This window comes from Epinephelus moara, chromosome 5 (assembly GCF_006386435.1).
Source record: "Epinephelus moara isolate mb chromosome 5, YSFRI_EMoa_1.0, whole genome shotgun sequence".
Taxonomy (NCBI): domain Eukaryota; kingdom Metazoa; phylum Chordata; class Actinopteri; order Perciformes; family Serranidae; genus Epinephelus; species Epinephelus moara.
In genome coordinates, this window is record NC_065510.1 from 43,332,622 (window position 1) to 43,359,524 (window position 26,903).

Sequence of the window (26,903 nt, forward strand, 5' to 3'; positions counted from 1 at the left end):
GAGTTTTGCGGGAGGGGGCGGGAGTGGACATACACATTGCGGGTGCGGGCGGGAGTGTAACACACACGTTGCGGTTGCGGGCGGTAATGGTCAGAAATTCAGCGGGAGCGGGCAGGAGCGGGATGAAGAAAACAGTCCCGTGCAGGGCTGTACTTGGTGTCCCATGATGCCTGAGTAACATCAGCCTCTACGGCAAAGGAGTCCTGGAGCTACCTCTCGCTGGTCTCACTGAAGAATACAAGTGTTTGAAAGGAAGACTCCAGATGACGCTGAAGGACCCCAGAGACCAGACCATCAGGACTGCTGCAGTGCCCCTAGTAACTGGGCGGAAGTGGACACCATCCGATGCAGTGCAGCAAGCCACGTCAGCCCTGAGGCACAAAGATATCGCGGGGCAAGTCCAGCAGGGAAGAGAAGGCTTTGGACTGAAAGCACGCAAACCAACCTGGCAAAAGGCTACAACATCGGAGCAGAGGACACTGGTGGTTGAGGAGGTACGTCATCAGGAGGAGGTCTTGAGGAGTGCGAAGGCTGTCTCTCTTGCCAAGCAGGGACAATGGATGCAGTGGGAAGGTGTGGAGAGGAGATCAGCTGGAGGGAGTTATGGGAAATGGAAGCAAGCAAGATCAGCTTCATCATTAGGGCGACATATGATGTCCTATCGTCCCCCAAGAATCTTCACCAATGGTATGGTGAGGATCCAACGTGTGCCCTCTGCCCAACACCAGCAACCCTCAAACACATTATGACCGGATGTAAGACCACCCTTACGCAAGGGAGATACACCTGGCGGCATAATCAGGTCCTCAAAAGCCTGGCATTAGTGCTGGAGAGCAAGCGGACTACGACCAACTCCTTGCCACCAAGACCAAGCAATCCTTTAAAGGCAACAATGTTTGTCAGAGAAGGACAGAAATCACCTAAACATCCTTCCACCAAGTCATTAGCAGGGCAACTGCGCAGGGCTCATGACTGGAACATGCTGGCAGACAATGGCCAACAACTAGTTCTGCCAGTTCCACCAGAGATTGCCTCCACCAACCTCCGGCCAGACCTGGTACTCTGGTCCCCTTCACTGAAGAATGCTTACATCATTGAGCTCACAGTCCCGTGGGAGAACTCTATTGAGGAGGCCTATGAGCGCAAGAAGCTGCGCTATGCAGAGCTAGCAGCAGAAGCGAAGCAGCATGGCTGGAACACCAAAATCTATCCAGTAGAAGTAGGATGCAGAGGATTTGTGCATTCGTCTACCATCAGACTGTTGAAAGAACCCCAGATGCCTTGGTCAGGCCTTGCGGAAGACTGTTAGAGCAATCTCGGAGGCAGCGGAAAGAAACAGCCAGTGGATTTGGCTTAAGCGGAACGATCTGTGCTGGGCAAGTACATCACAATAAACCCCCTGCCTGTCCATCGGTTAGACAGCTGAAGACTGGAACAATAGGGTGAATTTCAGGGATGGTTAGGCATGGGACACAAGCTGCAGGCTTATCACCCGGCAGCGGGCCTACCTTGTGGAGGGTGTATAGTGTGAAGGCCGAAACACTCAGTGATGCAAGGCCACACTACTGATGATGTGTCCCATGCCCAGTTGTCCTGAAATGTCACCCAGGCCAAGATTAACCTCCCCCACAACTGGGAGAACCCCCACCTGTTGATTCCCTACCACTCCCAACATCAAGGAAAATCTTGATTAAGTGCTCACCACCTATTGGCACAAAGGGCAGTATTTAACATCTCGTCCTGTGTATTTTGATACTGATACTGCTGGGTAACCTTGGGTCTTGACAGTTACATACATTGGAAGCACACGCCCCCCTGCTTTCCTCCTTGGTTCATCCCCAACACATTCCCACATCCATATCCATCCCAGTCAGAATCTCAAATAGATCTAATAGACCAGCTTCACCATGGACCAATAGCGACCCCAAAAACTTAGTTCCTGTCACACCTGTTTCACACTCACTACGTTCGGATGACGAGCGCACGTTCGGCACAAACATTAACTTGGCCGTGTTGAAGGTGCGCTCTCTTTTAAATAAAACTTTTATCATAAATGACCTGATTTTAGATAACAACTTGGACAGTATTCTTTTAACAGAGACATGGCTTGGCACTGACGCACCTGTTGTTCTCACCTGCCTGCCCACCAAATTTTAATTTTTTATTTTCTACTGGGGGGGTAAAAGAGGAGGCGGAACTGCTTCAGTCACCAAAAATACACTGCACTCTACTGGAGTTTCTTTTAACAGCTACTCATCATTTGAGTATCATGCCTTTGTTTTTAGCAGCCCTCCTATTCTTTGTGTCACAGTTTACAGACCACCCCACCATTCCACCTCTTTAATCAGTGAATTCTCAGAACTATTAACAATCATACACACCATCTATAACAGAATTTTAATAACTGGTGATTTTAATTTACATGTTGATAATACCTCGGATCTAATGTCCAGAGAATTTTTAAACCTTTTAACCTGCATGGATTTTAAACAACACGTCACACAGCCAACTCACAACAGAGGACACACCCTGGACCTGGTCATAACCTGTGGCCTGTCCACTGGTGTGTCCTCTGTTGTTGACCTGGCTGTGTCTGACCACTACTGTGTGTATTTTAACATCACCAGTTTTAGCCATCAGGAGGCCCATTTGAGAACGGTGAGGAAACAATATCTAACTTCTGAAGTGGCTGCAAATTTTATCGAGATTTTACAGAGCACTCCTGCTGAAATTTTACCTGCACCCTGTGATTTTATAGTGGACAATTTTAACAGTAAATTAAAGTCAACACTTGACTCAGTGGCTCCACTTTTAATCAAAACAATAAAAACAAAACCTACACCCCCGTGGAGAAATGATAATATCAAAAAATGAAAAGAAAATGCAGGAGTGGAGAGAGGAGGTGGAGAAAAACCAAATTGACAGTTCATTATGAAATATTACGCGATCAACTCAAATCCTACAATAAAACAGAAATATTACGCGATCAACTCAAATCCTACAATAAAACAGTCAAACAGGCAAGAATATCCCACTTTCCAAAACTCATTTCCGATCATAAAAACAACCCCAAATTCCTTTTCTCCACCTTCGATCTTTTAACCAACGCCAATTTTAATAAACCAAGATTTCAACAGACGCCCTCTGCGAGGACTTTGTAGACCACTTCAGAAGTAAAATCAATGATATCAGATCCAGTCTTTTATCTCAACAGAATGTAATTTTCAACACACCTGAACAGCTGCTTTTACCTGAGGAAACACTGGAGAGTTTTGCCCTGGTTGATGCAAGGACACTTGGTCGATTTTTCTCCCAGGTAAACCCAACAACCTGCTTTTTAGATCCGATTCCCACATCACTTTTAAAAACATTTTATGGATTCTTTGAGGAACAGATTTTAAATTTAGTAAATTACTCTGTTCAGACGGGTGTCTTCCCCGCTGCCTTCAAAACGGCGGTGGTGAAGCCCCTTCTGAAGAAGAGTAATTTAGATCCCAACATTTTTAATAATTACCGACCTGTATCCAACTTACCGTTTTTAAGTAAGATTTTAGAAAAACTGGTTTTTAACCAAGTAAATGATTTTTTAAAAAGAAACAGTATTTTAGAGAAATATCAATCTGGTTTTAGGATGAACCACAGTACCGAGACAGCCCTTTTAAAGATTTTAAATGATATCAGGTTGAATGTTGATTCACAAAAACTCACAGTCTTGGTACTACTGGATCTAAGCGCCGCCTTTGATACAGTAGATCACCACATTTTATTAAACAGACTCAGAAACCTGGTGGGCCTCTCTGGTACTGTTTTTAACTGGTTCAGCTCTTATCTCACAGATCGTTGTTCCTTTGTAAGTATGGATACATGTTCCTCCAGAACGCATGAAATCAGGTGTGGGGTGCCCCAAGGGTCAATTTTAGGTCCAATTCTTTTTAATCTCTACATGCTTTCCCTTGGGGACGTTATCAGGGGGCACAGCATCAGCTTCCACAGTTACGCAGATGACACACAGTTGTACATCGCCGTGTCTCCTGATGACACAGGGCCAATTGATACCCTTTTTAACTGTATTTTAGATATCAAGTCATGAATGGCAGTGAATTTCCTACAGCTCAACCAGGACAAAACAGAGGTTTTAATTATTGGTCCTGAAGGCAAGAGAGAGAAACATTTACCAAAACTACAAGATTTTAAACCTTCACAATGTGTATAGAACCTGGGCGTCATTTTTGACTCTGAGCTTTATTGTATTCCACACATCAAAAATGTAACAAAGACAGGTTTTTATCATCTTAAGAATATAGCCAGAGTCCACCCGTTTCTCTCTCAGGCTAACACGGAGGTGCTGATGCATGCTTTTATCTCTTGTCGTTTAGTTTACTGTAATGCCCTGCTCTCTGGTCTTCCCAAAAAGACCATCTCTAACCTGCAGCTACTCCAAAACTCAGCCGCATGAGTGCTGACGAGGACCAGAGGGCAGGCGGACATTACACCGGTTTTAAGATCACTGCATTGGCTCCCCGTGTGTTTCAGGAAAAGTTCTTTTATTAGTTTTTAAATCTCTTAACGGTCTTGGGCCATCTTATTTATCTGACCTGCTTTTGTCATATCAACCCTCGCGGATCCTGAGGTCCTCCGGCACCGGCCTTTTAATTGTTCCAAAAGTGAGAACAAAAACCCACGGGGAGGCTGCATTCAGCCATTATGGCCCACATTTATGGAATAGCCTGCCGGAGAGCATCAGGGCTGCAGAGACTGTTGATGTTTTTAAAAGGAGGCTCAAGACTCACCTTTTTAATTTGGCTTTCAAGTGATTTCTTTTACTCTTTTAATTCTTCTATTATATGTTATTTTAATTTCTAATGCTTTTAAATTATTTATTTTTTAAATTTTTATGCATTTTATTATTATTAAATTTCTAAATCTTAATTTGTTTATTATTAATATTATTTTAATCTTTAAATCTTTAATTTTTTCTAAATCCTTACATTTTTATGCATTTCATCATTATTTTATCTCATACTTGTTTTATCTTATCATATTGCCTTTTAGTCTTGTAGTTTTTTGCTCCAGTGTTTCCTCATGGGGGGCCTCCACACTGAGAGGTGTGTCCGGTCTGCCCGCAGGGACGTCGTCCTGGAGATACCTCAGGACCGGAGGACTGGAAGGCTCTGCACCATGGGTGGAATCTACCCCGGTCTGTCTGGGTCGGGGTGGTCTCTGTGGCTACCCCGGTCTGTCTGGGTCGGGGTGGTCTCTGTGGCGGCGCTCCCTGTGGCCGTAGGCTGTGACGCCTCTCGGTGTGGATGAGCTCCCCATAGGTGGTTCTTTCCTCACCTGGTTCCTCAGTGCCCAGCCATGTTACTATATTGACTATATTGACTGTGTGTGTGTGTGTGTGTGTGTGTGTGTGTGTGTATGCATGTGTGTGTGTGTGTGTGTGTGTGTTTATATGTGGGGGTGGGAGGGGCAGGTTTTCAATATGTATGTAGTATTTTTGTTGTAGGTTTTTATTCTGTGAAGCACTTTGTGCTGCATTTTTAATGTATGGAAAGTGCTATACAAATAAAGTTTGATTTGATTTGATATGCTCTACCTACCCAAACACTGTTACAGACCAAGTACCCAGTGCCCCCTCCCCAGCAGTAGAATGCACCAAGCCACACCACAAAAATTGCTAAGGTGCTAGCACTTCTAGCTCTTTGTCCTGAGGAACAGGACAAAGAGCTAGAAGTGTTGACTTGGCCTCCAATTTCCCTAGCTTCCTCAGGCAGATCCTTTGAGTTCTGTGGACTGTGAGGATGGGTACCGACATGTCCCACAGATGCTCGATCTGAGGGGATATGGGGACTTTGGAGACCAGGTTGGAGTCGTGAGCACTTTGTAAGGTTCCTTGGACCATCCCTGAGCCGTTTTTATGGTGTGGCATGCTGCACAGTCTTGGCTTGGTCCACATCAGTGTTTGGGTGGGTGGAGCATCTCAAGTGGTATCCACATGAATGCCAGGACCAAAGGTTTCCCAGCAGAACATTGTGTTGGAACAAGATGACCAATGTTCTTCACTCCACTTAACCGGTCAGTGCATTTTCAGTATTTACTTTTTAACCTGCAGCTGCATGTTGGATAAATTAGTAAACACAACACACAGTGGTAAGGACTTAATGTGTGACCAACTGCAACATAATAGAGTGGTGCAGGAATGAGTCTTAAACCCCAGAAATGAGTAACCATTTTAGCACTCCCGGTTCCCTCATCTCAGAGTCGATGTTTTTTTTTTTGAATGGGTTTTTGGTTAGATGCATGAAACAAGGCCTGTGGTTACCACAAGCTTAAGAGACTTTTATGTTTTGTTCTATGACATAAAATACATCAGTAAATAAATACCCCAAGTTGCTTAATTAAACTATAGAATGTCATCTGGCCGAACATGGCTCTACAGCCTCATCGAGGTGGTGGCATTAAGTCGTGCAACTGTGGTGAAGTTCATATTTACACTTCAGAAATAATAAAAGGCTTTAAACTGAGAAGAGAGGTAGTGGTGTGCTCAAGGACCGATTGTTATTGTCGAAAAAAAAAGAAGGAAAAAATGCAGGTGCTCTTGAAGAAGAGGGCTCAAAATCTTACCAAAGACGAAAAACAAACTTCAGGCACTCTTGCATGGAGCAGGGAAAGAAAAAAGGTAGCTTGATTACTTCATTAAAAAGCCTTTAATTTATTATGGCTTGTACAAAGACACTTAAAAAACCAACTGGTTTCAACCTCTTGGGTCTTCATCAGGGTTACAAATGGAGACATGATGTTCAAAAAAGGCCTATTTATAGGCTCGACTGGGTCCTGATTGGTGAGTGGACACAGGTGATAGAACTCAAGTCAAATTAACAATCAGAGCAGTGATACCAGACTCTCCACTTCTGTTGAGGAAATACAGATGGTTAAAATAGGACAAGGGGTCATATCAGTCCCAGAGAAAAACAAAACAAAAAACAAGATACAAAATAAAACAACCAACAAAAACAGCCAAACCGACCAAATTGATCAATTAGTAAATTTAACACATTTAAAAAAAACCCACAAATAATCTGACAGCCCTCTAAACTTCTGACAGTAATATTATTCCAGATTGCAGCATTTAACATTTATAAAAAAGGTCTATAGTCAATCTCCTCATTTAAGCCAGGATAGGTCATGGCATCTAGTTTAAAAATCCAAAAACTCTCCCTTTGGAGGAGTCTCTGTAGGCGGTTACCACCTCTGATGGACTCCTTAATGGATTCCAAACCTTCTATCCTCAATAAGGAATCATTACTAGCATGTACCTCTTTAAAGTGTCTAGCCATGGGATAGTCCTCATTCTGTGTTCTGATTGCATATTTATGCCCTGACAGTCTGTCCTTAAGACGTCTCTTGGTGCGTCCTACATAAAAACAATTACATGGACATGTTAGACGATATACAACAAATGTGGTGTTGCAATTAATAAAATCTGTCTGATTGTACTTTCTTCCTATTTTTAGATCTGTAAATGTCTTTGTTTGAATAACATTCGAACAGTGGTTACATGTATTAATAAGACATTTAAATGTACCTGAGGGGTTTTTTAGCCACATATCCTCCCTGCGTGCTAGTAGATAACTGCGTACCAATGTATCTTTTATAGTGGGAGCTCGTTTATAGGATATGACTGGTGGTTCAGAGAAAATGGTTCTCAAATTCACATCACTTTTTAATATAGACAGTTTGAATTAATGATCCGGTTGATTTCTTGAGCTTTAGTGCCATAACGAGTGACAAAAAACAAATTAGAGGGGTTTCTCGTTCGTTTGTGTGATTTTTGCAATAAATTGCTACGGTTAACATGCCTAACTTTTTCCAAAGCAGCAGTGATGACATGTGGCCTATAGGACCTTTCCCTGAATCGTTTAGATAGATCTTCTGTTTGTTTCTCAAAATCAGGGTCAGAGTCACAAATCCTCCTGACTCTTGGAAACTGTCCATAAGGGATGTTCTTTTTTTGATGTGGGGGATGAAATGAATGGTAATGAAGAAGAGAATTACGATCGGTTTGTTTGCAAACAAAGGTAGTGTGTAAACTGTCTTCATCACCTTTATAGATAGTAAGATCCAAGAAATCAATTTTTGTCTTAGAATATTCCATGTTTAGTCTTATGTCCTCATTAGTTGAGTTTAAAAATTTATGAAAGGATTGTAATTCAGTTTCATTACCTGAAAAATGTAAGTAAATATCATCAATATAACGACAGTAGAATTTGATGTTGTCAAAGAAAACATTCTTCTGAGGATTATAAATAAACTCCTCCTCCCAAAGGCCCAAAAACAAACATGCATATTCAGAAGCAATGCTGGCCCCCATGCTAGTGCCTTTACATTGTTTAAATACTTTATCTTGAAATAAGAACACATTGTTGTTGAGGATCCACTCCATGAGTTCCAAAAGGAAAACAGTGGGGGGAATAGTTTCCTCCCTGCGAGATAAATAGTATTCACTTGCACGTATGCCCTCTGAATGTACAATATTAGTATATAAGGATTTTACATCAAGAGTTACTAGAAAAATATCTTTGACTTCATCAGTCTATTCAAAACATGTGTTGTATCTTGTACATAAGATGGAAGATCATGTACAAATGGTTTAAAAAAATAATCAATATATTGAGAGGCTGGTTCAGTCAAAGAGCCATTGGCTGATACGATGGGTCTGCCGGGGGGATTGTCTTTTGGCTCTTTGTGGATCTTTGGTAACATGTAAAATGCAGGCATTCTGGGGTGTTTACACATAAGAAAACCATACTCACTTTCATTGATCCAGCCCGCATCTTTGGCTCTGTTTAACAAGGCTGTGAGGTCACATTTCATGCTAGATAAAGGGTTAAAAGAGAGTTCTTGATAGTAATTAGGATTTTTCAGTTAACGGTGGGCTTCATTCAAATATTTGTTATAGTCCAAGACAACTACTGCGCCCCCCTTGTCTGCTGGTTTTATTATGATGTCCTTGTTGTCACTCAGTTCTTTAAAAGCATCACGTTCATGGGGGGACAGATTATGCTTCGTGGCTGTTGTTGGGCTATTGAAGAGTTCCTGTATTTCGTAATCAACTTTCTTAATGTATGTCAAAAGGGTGGGATTAGTACTTAAAGGCGTAAATGTGGACTTAGGTTTGAAGGCTGGTGTGCTCCCATTTGTGGCCTGTGTGTATGTCAAATTGTGTTTTTGTCCTAAAGAGTACCATGTTTTTAGGTGTAGACTTCTGTAGAAGCGAAAAAGATCAATTTTAGTCTCAAAAAGGTCTGATGTGTATGTGGAGGAAAAGGACAAACCTTTGGAGAGAACTTGTACTTGGGCAGATGTTAGCTCAATTTGGGACAGATTAACTACAGACAGATTAATAAAAGGCTTTGCTTGTAATGTAGCAGTTAACAACCTGTCTCTTTGGCTGGTAGCTGGCCACAGCTCTATGTAGCTGTGTGTGTATACGCATGCACATACATGCTTATCTTCTTTTGTTTCTTTTGTGGCATGTCTCTACGGTTAGTAGCCTACAATGAATGCTGCCTCCATCCAGTGTACAAGTAATAAAACACAGAAAAGTATAAGCTAAAAGTATACATTTTAGGCCTCAATGCAATGTGGTTTGAAGTTTCTATGACAGCTTGTGTTTCAACTACTCTTTCAATACAAAGCCATTTTTTAGTATGAACACAGACATTTTTATGAAGAAGAAAAGTAGGAAGGCTATTGTGTTTGTTTTTGCTTTCCAGGTCTTTTCCCAGTTGATGTTCTTCCTGATTGGTATCATCAGCTTGGTGTTCTGTGGTCACCTGGGAAAAACTGAACTAGCTGGAGTATCTTTAGCAGCTGTGGTAAGGAGACATGCATTTGAGCCCCATCTGCTTTTATATTGACATCACAGTCTGTTTACTGTTATTGCCTTCTGAATTTTAATGAATTTGTCAATTTGCAGGTGGTTAATGTTACTGGTATTTCCATTGGCACTGGTTTGTCATGCACATGTGATACTCTCATATCTCAGGTACTGTCTTCTTCAGAGGTTTTTCTTTCCCTTTAAAAGCAGCTCAACAATGAGCTTTTGTATCAAGTTTGTTTTTTTGGCCTGTTCATGCCTTTGCTTCGTAGTGTGATCAGTGTTGTTTAACTCTATTTATTTATCTACCTGTTTCGTGCAGACCTATGGGAGCGGTAACTTGAAGCGTGTGGGTGTGATTCTCCAGAGGGGGGTCCTGATTCTGTTGCTGGCCTGTTTCCCCTGCTGGGCTGTCCTCATCAACACTGAAGCTCTCTTACTTGCTGTCAAACAGAGCCCAGAAGTTGCCAGGTAAATCAATATTTAATCCCAAAAACAACCTCACCTTCAGCATGTTTCATTTTAGTAACACTAATGTGCATGTGCTCTTATCTAGACTGACATGCTGTTTAAACTAACACATTTAGAAATGGAATAAATGTGCACTGTCAGTTATCAGTACACAGTAAAATGTGCCAAACGTGGATGAGCCTTCCGAAAGAAGCCCAGTATTTATGTTAAAAGGTTAGATCAGGATTTTTGAAGTGGGGTTGTTTGAGGTACTTATGTAAAGTCAGTGTATTACCTTCAGTAGATGGCAGTAGTCTTGCAGCAGCATTCTGGATTGCTTGCAGATGATCAAGAGCAGACCTACTAAGGGGGGAGAAAAGTACATTACAGCCGTCAGTGTTAGATGAGATAAGAGCATGTATAATCATCTCTAGCTCAGCAGTCAAAACTGCAGATCTCAGTTTACTGATATTTCTTAAATGGAAAAAACATGATTTGGTCAGGTGCTTCACATGGATGTCAAATGACAAAAATTGATCAAATAATACCTTTAAATTACGCAACTTACTTTTCTGGCCACTTGGGGGCAGCAGATACAAGCTGTAAACACAAGGCTGTCAGCTGCTCATTAACACACATCCAGGTTCAGTGAAAACTCCTGAGTCTGTCGTTCCTAAGATGAGGGAAACACTGGGTTTTTACCTTTCAGAAAGAGAGGTAACCCAAACCTTGGGTCAGTTACCATGGTAACTGACTGTGAACCTAACCTGCTCCCCGGCAGGATTTCTTCAGCAAACCCAGAGTTTGTCTCTGTGTCCTCCCTCTGACAGAGCCAGCCACACTGTTTCATTTCCTCATTGATTCAGTCTGTATTAAAGCGTGTATCTAAGGAGCTAAATCAGGTCCAAAAGTTTTGATAATTGAAAAAAAAAAAAGTAATTTAAAAGCTAAAACTGAAAACTGAAAGTTAAGTTTTGATCTTGAACTTTGAAAAATACAAAAAAAGCCCCTTTTCCACCAACATTTCCAGGAACTTTTATTACCAGGAATTTATTTACCTGGGTAAAAGAATTCCTGGTAATCTGTGTGGTTTGCGTTTCAACCGCACCTCAAAGTTCTGGATAATTTATTCAAATTAGCGTGATGACGTAGATGATTCGGCATGCGCCCTGTATTTGGCTCCGCCAGCTTGGCTGGTTACATGCTGGTAAAGAGTTGGGGCTGTCTGTCTCAGCCAGCAGCTAAGTTTTCAATGGCTGCCCGCACCAGGAAGTGTGGAACGCTGCAAGTGTGTGTTCCACCGATCAGTGTTCTTCAGCACACAGCCCCACCCCTCAAGAATTCTGGGTAATCTGAAAAGTCCTACCCCCCTACTAGGTACTTTTTCCAAATTCCGGGTAATTGATAAAAGTTCCTGTGGTGGAAAAGGGGCTAATGTATTCTCTTAAATACATTTTTTATTTGTTTTTTCACTTTCATATACATTTTGATATTTGAGGTCTCATTTTTTCAGTTGCAGATTTTATGTTTTCAGATGCAGACCTTATTTTTTTTACGGTTTAAAATCGTATGTTTTTGGATTCATGTCTTATTCTTTAAGCTTTTTTTCACTTTCAGATCAGAATGTTTCCATTTCAGATTTTCAGCCTTCATGTGGGGGTTGGGCAACAATCGTGAGGGCAAAGAAAGCTGAGGAACCTCCTCAGTCACGTTGCGTTCTTGACATGTAGGCGCTGTGAGAAGTATTATTAGCCACTTTCTATACACCATGTTCGCATGATTGGCAGTGAAAAAACTGATGCCAGTGACAAATTTAGTGAGCTGTTTTAGACCATATTTGGCATCAATCGCAGTATAAGAGCAATAAGTTCTGCAAATTGTGCAATTTAAAGGCCCAGACACACCAACCTCAGGGAACTGGTGGTTAAGAAAGCCCCCTGCTGTGTCGCCTCACGTCACCAGACCTCAGCCAAAAAGTTGCACATGAACACACCACAAAGAATACAGCAGCCAGCCAGCATGTACATTCTGTGCCTGCGTGAGAGGAAATAACTCTCCACACCAGCAGACAGCAGTAGACTGTAATCATCATTCAAAAAGGAAATTCAGAAGACCATCTTGAAGCTAGTTAGCCAGTTAGCACATTAACAACACAATCCAATGTTAAAAGAACAGAGCATATTTACCGTGCACCAGTGATGAATAACACAAACCATCAGTAAATGTTTCTGCTAAAGAGCTCTATGGCTAAAAAAAATATCTGACCTTATGTAACAAGTTTGTTTGGATCTCACTCTGTCTTCACTTAAAGGGCCAGTGTGTAAAATGGGTTGAAAACAGTGACATCAGTGGTCAAATTCTATATTGCAGGGCTCACTCGCTCACCCCTCCCGTCGTGTAAATGACGGTGGCCTCGTATGGACAAAAAACCTGCGCAGACACGAGTTTTTCAGGAGTAGGTCTATCTAGCTATGAGGTAAATGTTTATTTAGAAATCTAAACCATGTTACGATATTGTAATGAATCCCTCACGAGCAGGAGACCAGAGGAGCGTTCGGGAAAAAGACCAGTTTATTTGAGCACTCCAAAAACTCCGGTAACACTCCAGGGGGTAAAAGACTCCGTCCCAAACTCAGGAGGAAAAGCACCGCAGAGAGTGCATCACAAGGAGTGAAGTTGCGTCTTCTTTTCCTCGCAGATGACGGTTCGGGTTCATTCTCTCCTGTTGCGTGGTAAGTGTGGTCCATTCGCAAACTTTATAACTAAAAAAACTTTTCACTACTCTCCATCGACGAACTACTAACACTCTCTGCTGTTTCCTCCTCCTTCTTCCTACCTTCCGCTGTCTTCATTGGTTTATTTATACATGCGAAACGCGTTCTCTGGCTGGCTGGATTGTCCGCTTGGTCTGCCTTACATACATGGCGGCGCAAGATGGCAACCTCTCTAAAGCAAGGCCCTTGCTATATATATATATAAAAGCATAATTATAAGGCTACGAAAACCAAACGAATTTTATTTTATAGCCATTATACACTTATATAAACATATTAATGGGTAGAATATTCAGATTCAGATTCAGATTTGACAATAAACCATGCCAAATATTACACACTGGCCCTTTAAGTTCTTTGCTCACTTTCCTCACTTCCATTTCTCTTGTGCGCTGAGCTGAACTGCCGATCAGGATATGCTGACTAGGGATGGGCAATATGGCCCTAAAATAATTTTCACAATATTTCATGGTATATTTTGACTTTTTTTTTTGTCCCCTCACCTGGACATTTATGCTCTGCCATTAATCATCACGCTGTAACCTGTGACAGGCTGTTATGCTACCATAACTATTGAACATTCACATATATGTGTTTTTTTGTCGAGCTGCGAGCGTCATGTAGGCTTACTGTACCAAAGTACCAACACTCGACTCCCGTGTGCAAGAGATTTCCTTGTCCACTTAAAAACAAAAAAAAACAGAAGAACTCATACCATTCTTGCATCAGTGTAGTATCAGTTCTGTTCACATGCTGAGTGACTTGAAACCTGCTTGCCTTTGCAGTTTTACTTTATGTCCCCTCATTTCTATATGGCAGTTTATTTTAAATCTGCTTTTTTTTTTTTAGATGTAGGAAATCAAGGGTGCAGATCCTGATTTCAACACTGCTAGTGAACCAGATGCAACCGGTTCTAGAGTGATTCTTCCACCCGTTGAACATCCCCTCTGTGAGCAGGATATGGCAGGCCTTAGGGCCACTGTTGATGATAGAAAATCTTTTGAGTCCTACGACCGAGACATTCATTTAGCTGTTGAACTATGCAGTAAATCATGTACCCTGGATGCAAACATGGTGTGTTTCATGGGTATAATCAGTTCAACACTAACAATTTACAATAAATGTGTTTTAAATGTTTATTTGTTAACTGACAGAGAAGCCACATGAAATTCATAAATCTTATGAAATCTTTTTCCAAGATTCCAGACCTTAACATTTGTTTGTCTTTTATAAAGTTTCAGTGGATTTGCCATTGAACAATACATTGTTTTTGTTTACCTGACAAATGCCATTTCAAATATGGCAAGATCTTGAAACGCAGCATTACCAAGAAGTGTGTTTCTTCAGTCAAAACAGAGAGTAGTAAAACAGTAGCAGTTTGTGCTAAACCAAGTCAAATCAAGTAAACGTTAAGGTTGTAGTTTAACCTTGAAAAACAGGCAGTAAATGTCAATGTTTACACATTGTTAATCTCTTGGCCTCAATGAAGAGCCTCCAGTACAATGTTTTTGAATTGGTCATAGGGCCTCATATGTCTTACAGGTAAAACAACAGTATTGGCACATGCTAACACAACAGGCTAATATAGATTACTTTATTTGTATAGCACTCACCTAAACAAGGTTACAAGAGCTACAAAAAATAGTGTGTACAGAGGAAAAACAGAACAAAAAGAAATACAACTCAAAAGTTACAATTCACAACAGTAAAAATCAGGCATTAAAAGGGAAAGGGTTTCTATAAAAACAAGTTTTAAGCAATGATTTAAAAACAGGGAGTATGCTAGCGAGCCTTATTTCCTCAGCCATTAAATTCTAGAGCCTCGGAGCCTTGATGGCAAAAGCCTGGTCACCTGTAGTTACCAGCCTTGACAGAGGGATGACTAGTGAGGGTAGGCTTGAGGATCTCATGTCACGACTTGGAGCACATGTAGTCAAAAGCTCAGCTGTATAACTAGGGGCTAAACCATGTTGAGCCATAAAAGTTATAAGAAAAATCTTAATATCAATTCTGAAGTTAACTGGCAAACAATGGGGGAAGGCAAGAATTGGGGTGATATGAGATCTACGATCTGTCCCAGTTAAAATACGAGCTGCAGCATTCTGTACTAACAAACATTGTGATGGCCAAAGTCTGCACTGTAGTCAAGGTGGAACTTCATCGTTCCAGTAAAATCCTTCTGTCTTGAGGGAAGAATTGGGATGTGACCTTGACCTTGACAGTTTCCAATTTAGTTTTCCTTTACTGCAATGCAGTTCTATAATTTGAAGAATTCAGTTAGACATAGGTACACTCAGCCACAAAAGAACAGCTAATCAAAAAAGAGAAAAAGAAAAAAGAAATTAGATAAATGTGTGTGGTTTTATGACTTTTGGAGAAACTTTACTATCAGCTAGATTGGCCTTTGTAAAAGTTTTCATTAAGAACTACAGGTTTAGATAAAATTGATCATTTGTATTGATCATTTATATGCAGTAGAGGAATGTATCTAGGTGCATTTACTTCAGTTCTGTACATTTTAGAGGTACCTGTACTAAGTATTGAGTATTTCCATTTCATGCTTCTCACACTCCACTGCGTATCACATGATTGAGAAGGTCTAGCATTTCCTCTAAGCTCCGTCAAAATACATAAAACTCACAGGTTGACAGGTTAACCAGATCTACAACCAGAGGAGACATTGTGGGCCCTAGGAGGAAAAGCTCATTGGTCAGTTAGCTTTTACAGTGTGAGCTTCCAAAACATGAAACACACTTCTAGTAAAATGTAGCTTACTGCTCCTCCAGACATAATCTGGAAACCTGGCTAATAAGCAACCAGGTGTACATAGTGTCCACTAGCCTTCACTGTCTGTCCTCATCTGTCTGGTTGTCGAGCTACCTGTGTGTGTGTGTGTGTGTGTGTGTGTGTGTGTGTGTGTGTGTGTGTGTGTGTGTGCGTGTGCGTGTGCGTGTGCGTGCGGGCGGGCGGGCGGGCGGGCTTGCGTGCGTCAGGTTCACATAGTCTTCACTCTAGTGTTTGTGTTTACATTTGAACAGCATGGATTTACACTGTTTTATTGCTGACTGTGCGATGTCTGCTAATGCTTCTGTCTTGCTGTGCATAACTGTGTCATGTCTGATAATGCATATGTCTTGTGCATATCAGTTTCTTGTTGGCTAATTTTTATATCTTGTTGTATATAACTGTCTGTTGGACAATTGCTTATGTTCTGTAGAATTGTCTGCCTTTAACGTGCTAACCATTTGGCTTATTTAATATTCATGTTTTCATTCATGCTTTTAATCATCTGCGTGCTGTTATGTCTTACTGATTTTGTGGCTATCTTAACACCTGGCCCAGGGGCAACAGGAAAGGATTAGCCTTTGGCTAACACTGGCACATTTACAGCAATGTCTATTAATTACTGTCCCTGTAAAAATAAAATCAGAAATTAAATAAATAAAAAAGGGATTACTTCTGTATGAGTCTATAAATTGTTGGGGGTTTTTTTGGTGTTTTTTTTTTTTTTTTTTTTTTCTTAGGAAAATCCTGCATAGTACACCCACTAAAATGAACTCCACCTTTACTGGCTGCAACATAGAAGTGAAGAACATATTTATACTTAACTAATAATAGTCCAATAACATAATATATATGATTCTGCCTGCCCCAGTAACACTGTGATTTAGGGTTCTAGTGTAATTATCAAAATCTGAAGAAATCATAATCAGTCTGATTGTACCCTGACCACCCTTTAAATGTGACATTTTTTTGGTTTATTTCAGTTGTGTTGGCAACTTATTTGAATGTCAATGTATCATAATCAGTGTTGGGTAAGGGTTACTTTAAAAGTAATCAAATTACTTTACTGCATTACTTTTTTGAAAAGTAACCAGTTACTTTACTGCATTACTCTCTGAGTAAAGTAACTCAAGTACTTTAAAAGTACTTCCAACGTTACTCCCTGAGAAAAGTAACTCAAGCACTTTTAAAGTACTTTTGAGTATTCTACAGTTTCTATTGGGCAATGGACCACAGGGCGCTAAGCCTACATTTTTTTGTCTCCAAAATTAAAGTTATGGACCACTTGCCCTTCACTGAGATCCAATTCTCCCATCACAGCCGTCACTTTGACCAGTAGAAACACAGAACGATCTGCTGCCGTAGACAACTGTATGACAACAACACCCCAGCGTTTTTAATATTTCCTCTAGGGATGTTACCACACAGAGTAAAAGGGGGAAATGATGGTGTGAAACAGCAGAGGCACTTTGTCAACCCGCTGAGTTAACGTTACTGTCATTAAAGCTAGCAAACAATGGTATGGTACATTAATGGAGACGGATATAAAGTAATAACATTAACAAATAGCGGCGGGGCTTTTACTCACCACAACTGCAGAGGCTCCCAGCTTCATTTGAAACAAACTACATTATAGACGGTCCGTTATTTCTTAATCCCTCTGTGTTTTTATATATTTACTTTTTATCTGCTCCCGTTGCCTTGATAAAGTTAATGCATCGCGCCATCATTTTAAACTCAACACTTCCTGAATTTGTTTCAAATTAAAAGCCCCTTATAACCTAGGCTGAGAGAATCCCTCCATTTTCTAAATAGACTTTTATTGTGAAACATTTGTAGGAACGTGGTTGTGGAGGATACAGTAGCTTGAATGTTTGCGTATGGTACTTCAAATGTAGCTCCTGCCATCTGCTGGCGCTTCTTAGGTAACTACAACAACATTTCGCCTGACACATGAACAGACACAGTGACTCAAATGATAGTAAAAGTAATAAAAATGACATCACACACGCCATGAAAGACGACTGGGAATAATTGGCGAGTACCATTGTGTAGTGTGTCATGTCTGTTGGCCAAGTCACGGCACGATTTTATGACTCCACAATCGTGGAGTCCACAAGTACAATCATGTAATGTGACATAGTGACTTTCAGAATGGGCAGAAAAAGTTGTGTAGTGTGTACCAGGCATAATGCAAGTCCTGAGTCTGACCTGTCTGTCAGCGAGTCCTCCTCCATCTATTGAGTCGTGGGGATTTTACTGATGATCCTGCGAAATGTTTTAGACTCCACTGTGGACAATGGCAGCATTTCTTCTACCACGTAGCTAGCCACAAGCTTCATGGCTTCTTTCGGACTGATAGGTTTAACATTATCTCCATGATTAGAACCAAAAGACAATCGTTGCTGTTTCGGAGCTGAAGGACCAGCGTTCTAAAAGTTACGGAAGTAACTGATGGCTTGTTTGAAAATGTACTCAAGTATTTGATTACTCAAACAGCAAACTAACGCGTTAGGTTACTCGTTACTGCAAAAAGTAATCAAAGTACTATACCCAACTCTGGCCTTAACACAGTAAAATTGTTATCAGTGTTGTCCATTAATTCATGTGATGGAGACAAAGCGCAGGGGTGTTATGTCCTGACTGTGCCTCCGGCTGTTTCCCTTGTTTTTTTGTCCATGTCATCCGTGTCCCCCTGGGGCCCATTTTAGAAAGCAGGTTTAACAAAGTCTGACTCCAAAGGTCCCGGTTAGGTTAACTCAAGGTTAATTTTAGGTGAACCCATTGACACCTTTCCTGCTCTGACTTGAAGTGGAGAATGGAGTCTGTAACTGCATTGCTGACAAATTTATTGGCTCTTGTCTTATTAACTTGTTGACTTTTAGCCTAATGTACAGTATTCTGGGCTCACATTGATTCATTTACTTTTTACTGATAACGACATATGTCAAATATCCATAATATATATATGCTAATTATTCAGTTCTACATGTTTTTGTTTACATACACACTGTGTTCCTGCATGAAGTCTGTCCCAGCTGTATGTGAAGATCTTCATGCCTGCTCTGCCGGTGAGTTGGGTCAACCTTGTTTTCTGTCACAACTCTTTTAAGTTAAAATCTACTGTCTCCATTTACATTGCAGTACTATCATAATAAAGATTTTAAAGAAAAATCAAATGGGAATGTTTTTGATTAACACTGTCAATTGAATTCCCTACAAATCAAAGTATGTAGCACACTGCTGTTCAAAACCTTTAAAATCTATTTTAACACAAGGCAATTAGGACTGGGTGGTTTGGCTTAAAAATAGTATTGCGATATTTTTAGGCTATATCATGATACATGATACATGTTGCAATACTTTGAAATCTCCTCTAAAGACCTGAAGACTACTAAAATACAAATTATTAAGTGAACCACCGTAACAATAATGTCAAATAAAGCAGCAAGTACTGTTATAATAAAGTTCAATAAAGTTCAATAAAGTACTGTTATAATAAAATTAAGTGTTGTTATAATCAAGTTAAATTAAGCATTGCTATTAAATTAATCAAAGCAGAACCACTGGTGCTTTTATTTTGAAGCACCCAACTCAGCTCGCGCTGGAGGTGTTGATGTGTTTGTTATGTCAGATGTAAGCAGTTAGCAGAAAGTTAAACTGTTACCACAGCGCCATCAAACATGAGGATTTATTCGCTGTAAGCTGGAAACACACTAACAGCGCTCCAGTTCATATGTTATTAGTATTTGCAAGTCATACTGGTGCTCCATGGTTGCAAAATGTGTTTAAATAACCTGTGTCATCAATTTTTTACTTATCATTACGGTCAAGCTAAAATATGCTCTTTTTCTGTTTCTTTCTCATTTTGCAGGCAGCTTTTATGTACCAACTGCAAGGAAGGTATCTTCAAAATCAGGTGCAGTCTCTTGACACAAGGCAATTAATGTGAAATTTTTATTAGGCTGAAGTGCAGTTATTTAAATCAAAATTAAGACCAACATTAAGTTGTGCTGTGCTTTACAGGGAATTATGTGGCCTCAAGTTATAACTGGACTGTTTGGAAATGTCCTCAATGCAATCATCAACTATGTCTTCCTTTATCCTCTGGAGTTGGGGATCGCGTAAGTTTTCTTTAAGATCATCATAATGTGTAAAGGGTGAATTATTAGTGTGCTATGATAGTCTTAAGGTGTGTCACACAAGCATAATCAATAGGTTTTAATTCCTGCTAATGTCAATTACAGCTATCGTAAATATGAACAAGGTATCATGTTAGTTATTTAACTCTACCTGACTGTCCAGCCCAACTCTCTAGAGGAAAATACCTGAATAGTTATTGGATTGCTATGAAGGTTTGTAGAGAAATTCAGAAATGCCCCCCAAAAAATGATCTTAATAACTTTTAATAAAGCACTGCCAACTTCCACTTTTCCAGCACTTAAGGTCATGACAAGATATATATAAAAAAAAGATGAATGACTATTAATAATTTGTCAGCCTCAGATTGGTCACATAAAGTTGGGTGTCATCTGCAAAACAATGGTAGGCAACACTCTTAATGACGAATAACATGACCAAGGGGGAGCATATATCTGAACAAGATGGGACCAAGGATTGAACTTGCGGAATCCCACACAACATACGAGCCGATAATGAGACAAAATCGTCAAGTCATTCTGAAAGATCTCTGTGTAAGATATGATAAAAACCATCTGAAGGCGGTTCCATCTATGCCGATCCAGTGCCTTAACCTATCCAGCAAGACTGTATGATCTACAGTGTCAAAGGTGGCTGACAATAGTTGTAGCTGTATTAAGTGTCATTATTAACATCTATTACAGCAATACCAGCCCTACTGTTGCGGCTGGTAATCAACACTTCTGCAACAACATTTGCTGTTATGACTTTTTATTGTTTCATTAAGGAAGTATTTATTCAGCGATTGGATTGCAATGTAGAGGGGTTACTTTTGTGTCATCTACTTGAGGCTTATATTATTGAGGAACAATTTTAATAACCATCTGTAAAGAAATGGTCTCTGAAGCACAAATGACTGCAATAGTCATTAACACTGTCAGCAAACTGTGGATATTCCTCAGCAAATAAGTCATTTCTCCTTTTTCTGTTTTACTACTGTACTGCTCCAAAACCTGCTGGTCCTCCATGATGCTATTGAAGTGGATCTGCTGCAGCCAATGCTATCTCACAGTATGTGCTGGCTGTGGTCTTGTACATTTACATCTACTGGAGGGGTCTGCATAAGGCCACATGGGGAGGTCAGTTCTTTGCTCCATTTTGTGGAGATTTTAATCACAACATGAGTTTGATGTTAAAAATGTTTTCATTTGAATTCATACTTCAAAGTTCTGTAGTAATATGTGGAACCCAAAAGCAAACTCAAAAGGCAGAATAAGAGTTCAGTGAGTTTATTTGTAGAGCTAGGTGCTGGCAGAAAGTTGAATGGTCAAGGCTGAGTTAATGGGGACTGTAGACAGGCAGGTTGGAGCAAAATGGCAGAGGGCAGGCAGACTGAGCAGGCAGAGTGGTTTCTTCTGTCAGAGTCCTCTCTGAACTGGTTGTAAGAGAGTGCATACATGAGGAGTAGACACTGGTGAAATCTGAACACAAGGAAAAATCATATTAGAAAAATCTAACTTATAACACTGAGGAAAATACTCTAACTATTAATAGTTTAAAGCGGCCAACAAAAACTACCACTGGAGACAGAATAATCTGGCGAAAAATGGAAGTGAAGCTTGGGTTGTTTTACTGAGGCCGATGAGGGCTGAATCCAAATGTCCGCACTTCACCACACTTCAGAATGGTGAAGACTTTGCGGGCATGTTCCAGGGAAGTCTGGGAGTGCTTAGGGCTGTCCAAAGTTACAATTCATCCAGCTTAAACTGCCGGGAAAAAAACCTTATGAATGTGTAAAATAGTTATTGATAGGAACTGTAGGTCTATTAAAATGTTACATGAATTGAGTAGGCCAAAAATAATATTCGCCCACATCATGATACAGAGATATGTTGAAGTATAGGCTGTAGAGGGACTGAAAATGCATTTTATTATTGCGACCGATCAGGCAGTGAAAAAGGCTAAAAAAAAATTGGCAACTAAAGAGAGATGTTATAGAGAGATGTATTGATACATTTTTGTTCAGTCATTTAAAGGCTGTACATGGGATTTATATCTTGTTATTGTACTTAGCGCTCCATCTCTGTCAATATTTTTTTCACGCTTGTATGATAAAAACTTAACTATTTAACTAAAAAGACATTAATCCAAATAAATGACATATTTACATTAATCCTGCCGAGCTCCACTGGTGCAGGTTTCATTGAAGAGGCCATGCCCTCATTTCCAGCAAATGGTGTGCAAGGAATTGTGAGATTTTACACCCGCAGATGATCCACACATGCATCCTTTGAATTTCTCTGAAAGAAGGTCCTTTGTGAAACTTGGAAAGATCCTTGACTTTGGAACAGTCCTTCGGCACGGGTCTATGATGTAGCGTCCTTCAAATTCGACCGTTTGAGGATCCTTCCTTGACTTTGAGAAACACCCACACACACACCCACGGAAAGGGGCAGGGAGCAGGGAAACACTAGGAAAAGAGGAGTACACTAAGTTCAAAGCTAGAACCTTTGACACATTCTATACTGTGCTGCAATGGTAATAATAATATGAATAATAATAAGAATGTTATTCTGTCCAATAACTTCATCCTGTTTTATTATTCATGTTTTTTACAGCACTGTAATTGATGATTTTTTATGAACATTCCATTGTTTCACTGTGAATATACTGACAATGTATAACTTCACACCTTTGACCCACAGGTTGGTCATTCGATTGTCTACAGGAATGGGGACCCTTTGTCAAACTGGCCATTCCCAGTATGCTCATGATTTGTCTAGCGTGGTGGATATTTGAAGTAGGAGTACTCCTGGCTGGTGTGATAAGCGAGGTTGAGCTGGGAGCTCAGTCCATAGTATACCAGCTGTGCATTACAGCTCACATGGTAACTCCTCTTCACTTTTCCTACCTGTAATTAGAGAGACTAATAGTGTGTTGGCGATTGCTCCCATGAAACAACTAACAAACTCTAAGTGCCAAACTCAACTTACGTCTGACTGGCTGGTCACTTTTCTTGCCTGCATTGAAGGATTACATCAGGGCATGTGGAGTGAGTGGCAACAGTGATGGTCTTGGAAGAGAGATAGAGTTGTGTATCATCTGCGTATCAGTGTAACTGGAGTCTGTGGAGGCAGAGGATCTGTCCAAGGGGTATCATGTAAAGGATGAAGAAAAGGGGATCAAACACCAAACCTTGGGGGACACCATGGGTGACAGGAACTATGGATGAATAACAGATGTTAATAGAGATCGACTGATGTCTGTTGCAGAGGTAGGACTGAAACCAGGACAGGGCAGTGCCAGTAATGCCAAAGGAGGTCGAGAAGGATGAGGATGCTGATGAAACCAGAGTCCAAGGATGATAGCAATGCATTGGTGACTTTAATCAGGGCAGTCACAGTGCTGTGTTTAGAGCGGAAACCAGACTTAAAAGGCTCATAGAGGTTACTGGACTCAATGTGGGATTTGAGCTGAGTAGTAACAACTCTCCAGAACTTTTTACAGGAAGGGCAGGTTGTAAATGGGCTGGTAGTCAGGGTCAGGTAACATTATTCACCAAATAATGTTACCACCACAAAAAAAAAAAAAAAATGCATTTATTAAACATGAATGAAATAATGTGAAACCAAAAAATGACCTCAAAGGCAAAATTGACACTAACCCTATACAAGAAATTCTATTTAAAAAAAACCCTGCATTTTTCGTCTACTGATCAGGATCTTGTTTTTTAGTTTCACTGCTGCAACAAGTGGTATGTTTTTAATTTCATCTGCTGAAGAAGGAAAGTTTTATCTTTTGTCTGAGTTTAGCATTTCAACTATCCTCATAGAACAATCTGGGCCCCGTTTCCCAGTTTCGACGTACCTTAGTGCTCTACGAAGGTCTCCAAGTTATACCTTAGCTAAGGGACTTCTTTTCCTACGAGTGTTTCCCAAACTGTCCCTTAGCGGGTGCTCGTAAAGAGAGCTGCTAAGGTACATCGTAAGTTGGAGCTGTCCTTCACCACGGTGCTGACAGTATATTAATCGATGCTGCACGCATCTCGATTGAGCTCATGAAAAGGTAAATAAATGACGTAATATAAAAAGTATTGCCATAATAATTTTACCTCCATCAAATATTATATCATAAATGAGGCTATGCCTTTAACAGAACATCTGCTCATCTATTTGAAGCCTAGTCCACACATACACGGGAATTTTTAAAAGCAGCGCTTTAAAACTAAATTTCTGTCCAGACAAGCGTTTTGGCACCGTTTCAGGAAAAATCCCCGTCCTGACACGCCTGCAGCATATCACATTAGCCCCTTTACCACCAACATTTCCAGAAACTGGGTAAAAGAATTCCTGGTAATCTGTGTGGTTTGCATTTCCACCGCACCTCAAAGTTCCAGATAATTTATTCATATTAGCGTGATGACGTAGATGATTAGGCGTGTGCCCTGTATAGAGACAGAGCGCAACGTGTCATAATCTGAAAGCCACACCCCCAAAGGGGAAACAAGGCCCACTTTCCCCTCCGCTTCTTTGCTCGTTCGCTGTCATTCTGCCTCCGCAGCCGTGCCTTCAAGTCTCCACGACTAAATTGCCAGCTAGCTAGCTAAAATTATTAGCTATAGCTAGCTAATAATTAGCTAATAATAAGATGGCAAAGGATTATTTTAGCACTCTATGCCTTCCAGAGAGGCAAGGGTATATTGATAAGCTTAATATTGCCGGTCTACCTCAGTGTCCCTTCTCCTTACCTTGCTCATCTTGGAAAAAACATGATGTGGAGATTCTTTTTAAAAAAGATGAGTATTTCGGCATGCTCAGCCGTCAGCCTGCTCCTACTACCGGCACACGTTGTTGTTTTGAGACATGCCTCTACATGCTGGTAGATTGAAAGATGTGCTAGAGCGGACCACTGGAATGGACTGCTTGCATCGCGGAGCGCTGGGCACAATTATAACAGAAGTTGCATTCATACTGTCAGTGCTTTAGCTTAACATACATAAATACATTTAAGTGTTACTCTAAAAAATACATTTGGAGGGTTTGACAAAGTGTTTCCTGCACACACAAGCATACCAAGTGTCAGGATTCCACAATTTCTTCCCCGTTGAAGCCTCACGTTTTATTGCCTGTATCCACTTTTATCTTCTACAAGGTTCCGTTTTTCTGCTCGGCAGCTGATAAGCGCTAAGCTCTGGGTTTTTATTAGCCGTGCAGCCCACCGCACAGCAACTTTTCAGCATTTGGCTGATTATGTGCTGGTAAAGAGTTGGGGCTGTCTCTCTCTGCCAGCAGCTAAGTTTAAAAGTATTTTAAGATAAGTGTCAAACTAAGTTAGTCTACATACTTTGTTTCCACCACGGCTGCTCGGCTGTTCACCAGTTACCGTGTCGCGTTGGCGTATGTGTGGGTGTGTGTAGAGGAGATCAGTGCTGGCACAAAAGAACCAATACCGTTAGTGCTGATCAATACTACGGTCTCTGATAATTTAGCCCCGGGGCTAACACCGATCAGTGTTCCTTGGCACACAGCCCCGCAAGAATTCCAGGTAATGTGAAAAGTCCTACCCCCCTACTAGGTACTTTTTCCAGGGTAAATTTAGGGTTGAGGGAAAGTTTTTTACCAGGGTAATTTCGGTGGAAACGCGCAGAGGTTTTTCAAAATTCCAGGTAATTGATAAAAGTACCTGCGGTGGAAAAGGGGCTATTAAAAAATGACTTACATGCGCATCCCGTTATAAACAAGGAGACTAATGATGAAGCAAAGAGACGATAATGCATTTGTTAATGAAACATTTATAACAGCATACGTGTTTGTCTCTCTTTTTCCATCATTGCAGTTCAATGCCAGTTTGTGTCTTACATATAAGTTACATATAAGTTTTCCAGCGTCGGTTCTGTCAATGTACAGACTGCAAATCTGTTGTTGTCACTCAATAGGCACCTGTAGCAGCAGCATATCCACGTGTGTGTGTGTGTGTGTGTGTGTGTGTGTGTGTGTGTGTGTGTGTGTGTGTGTGTGTGTGTGTGTGTGTGTGCAGGAGTGACTCCCTTGTATAAAACCTCTCCAAGAGGGCGCAGAGATGCACAGAATGAGTGTGTGTTGATTGGGTTCCTCTCTATTTTTTTCTCAAGAACATTTCTATGAAAAAACAAAAACAAAAAAAACAATAGGAAAACTTTTCCAGGTCGGACAACCACGATCTTTCCCTTCAGCGCTCTAGCCCCCTTCTCTATACCCGGGCTTACTGCGTCCCCCTGCGGCTCTCTCCTCGCCCCTGAACCGGTCACTCCACTCAGGCTTCTTGGTAGAAGATCTCTTCCTAAGCCAGCCTGTCAGCTTCATACATAGGACATTCTCTTCCAGAAGTCCCGTGGCGGGCGGCCCTCCCCGGACGTTAGAAGCTAGCGCTCTGTGCTTCAGAGCCCCGTCCGCTGTAAATGCAGCCATAATAATACTGCGGTATAATCTCGCAGAGGCGACGTGCTTGATCGCCTAGCTGGTGTTGCCCGCAATTGTCCATTTAAAAAGCATACTTTTGGCCTAATAAAGCTAAAACTGTGACAGGATGAACGGAGTGCATCACTAAGGGACAGCTTACGAGTGGTTCAGACTGCCCTTGTTAAGATATAACTTTCAGAAGATATATCTTCAATAAGGAGACTCTGGGAAACAGCCCGTAAGCTTAAAGGGAAATTTCGGTTTATTTCAACCCGTCTCCTATCGTCCTAAATTTGTTTAAAGTCACTAGTGACATAGAAATAATAGTTAGCATGTTAGCCATTAACCTAGATACAGCCGTAGTGTCAGACCTGTTAAAACTTGATTGAACGGGCATCCTTTCAAGTGCAAAGTTAGTCCACTAAACAAGCTTTTTCT

General features: G+C 40.8%; 1 protein-coding gene across 1 annotated transcript in view; it reads left to right on the top strand.

Moving 5' to 3' along the window:
• Positions 1-26,903, top strand: part of LOC126390126 (multidrug and toxin extrusion protein 1-like) — a 42,116-nt gene that overhangs the window by 5,262 nt on the left and 9,951 nt on the right. Inside the window, exons 2-9 of the mRNA XM_050044277.1 lie at positions 9,777-9,878; positions 9,980-10,048; positions 10,203-10,351; positions 18,917-18,959; positions 19,763-19,807; positions 19,915-20,012; positions 21,070-21,167; positions 22,734-22,915. Of these exons, the coding sequence (XP_049900234.1) occupies positions 9,777-9,878; positions 9,980-10,048; positions 10,203-10,351; positions 18,917-18,959; positions 19,763-19,807; positions 19,915-20,012; positions 21,070-21,167; positions 22,734-22,915 (786 nt within the window). The remainder of the gene's footprint in view (positions 1-9,776; positions 9,879-9,979; positions 10,049-10,202; positions 10,352-18,916; positions 18,960-19,762; positions 19,808-19,914; positions 20,013-21,069; positions 21,168-22,733; positions 22,916-26,903) is intronic.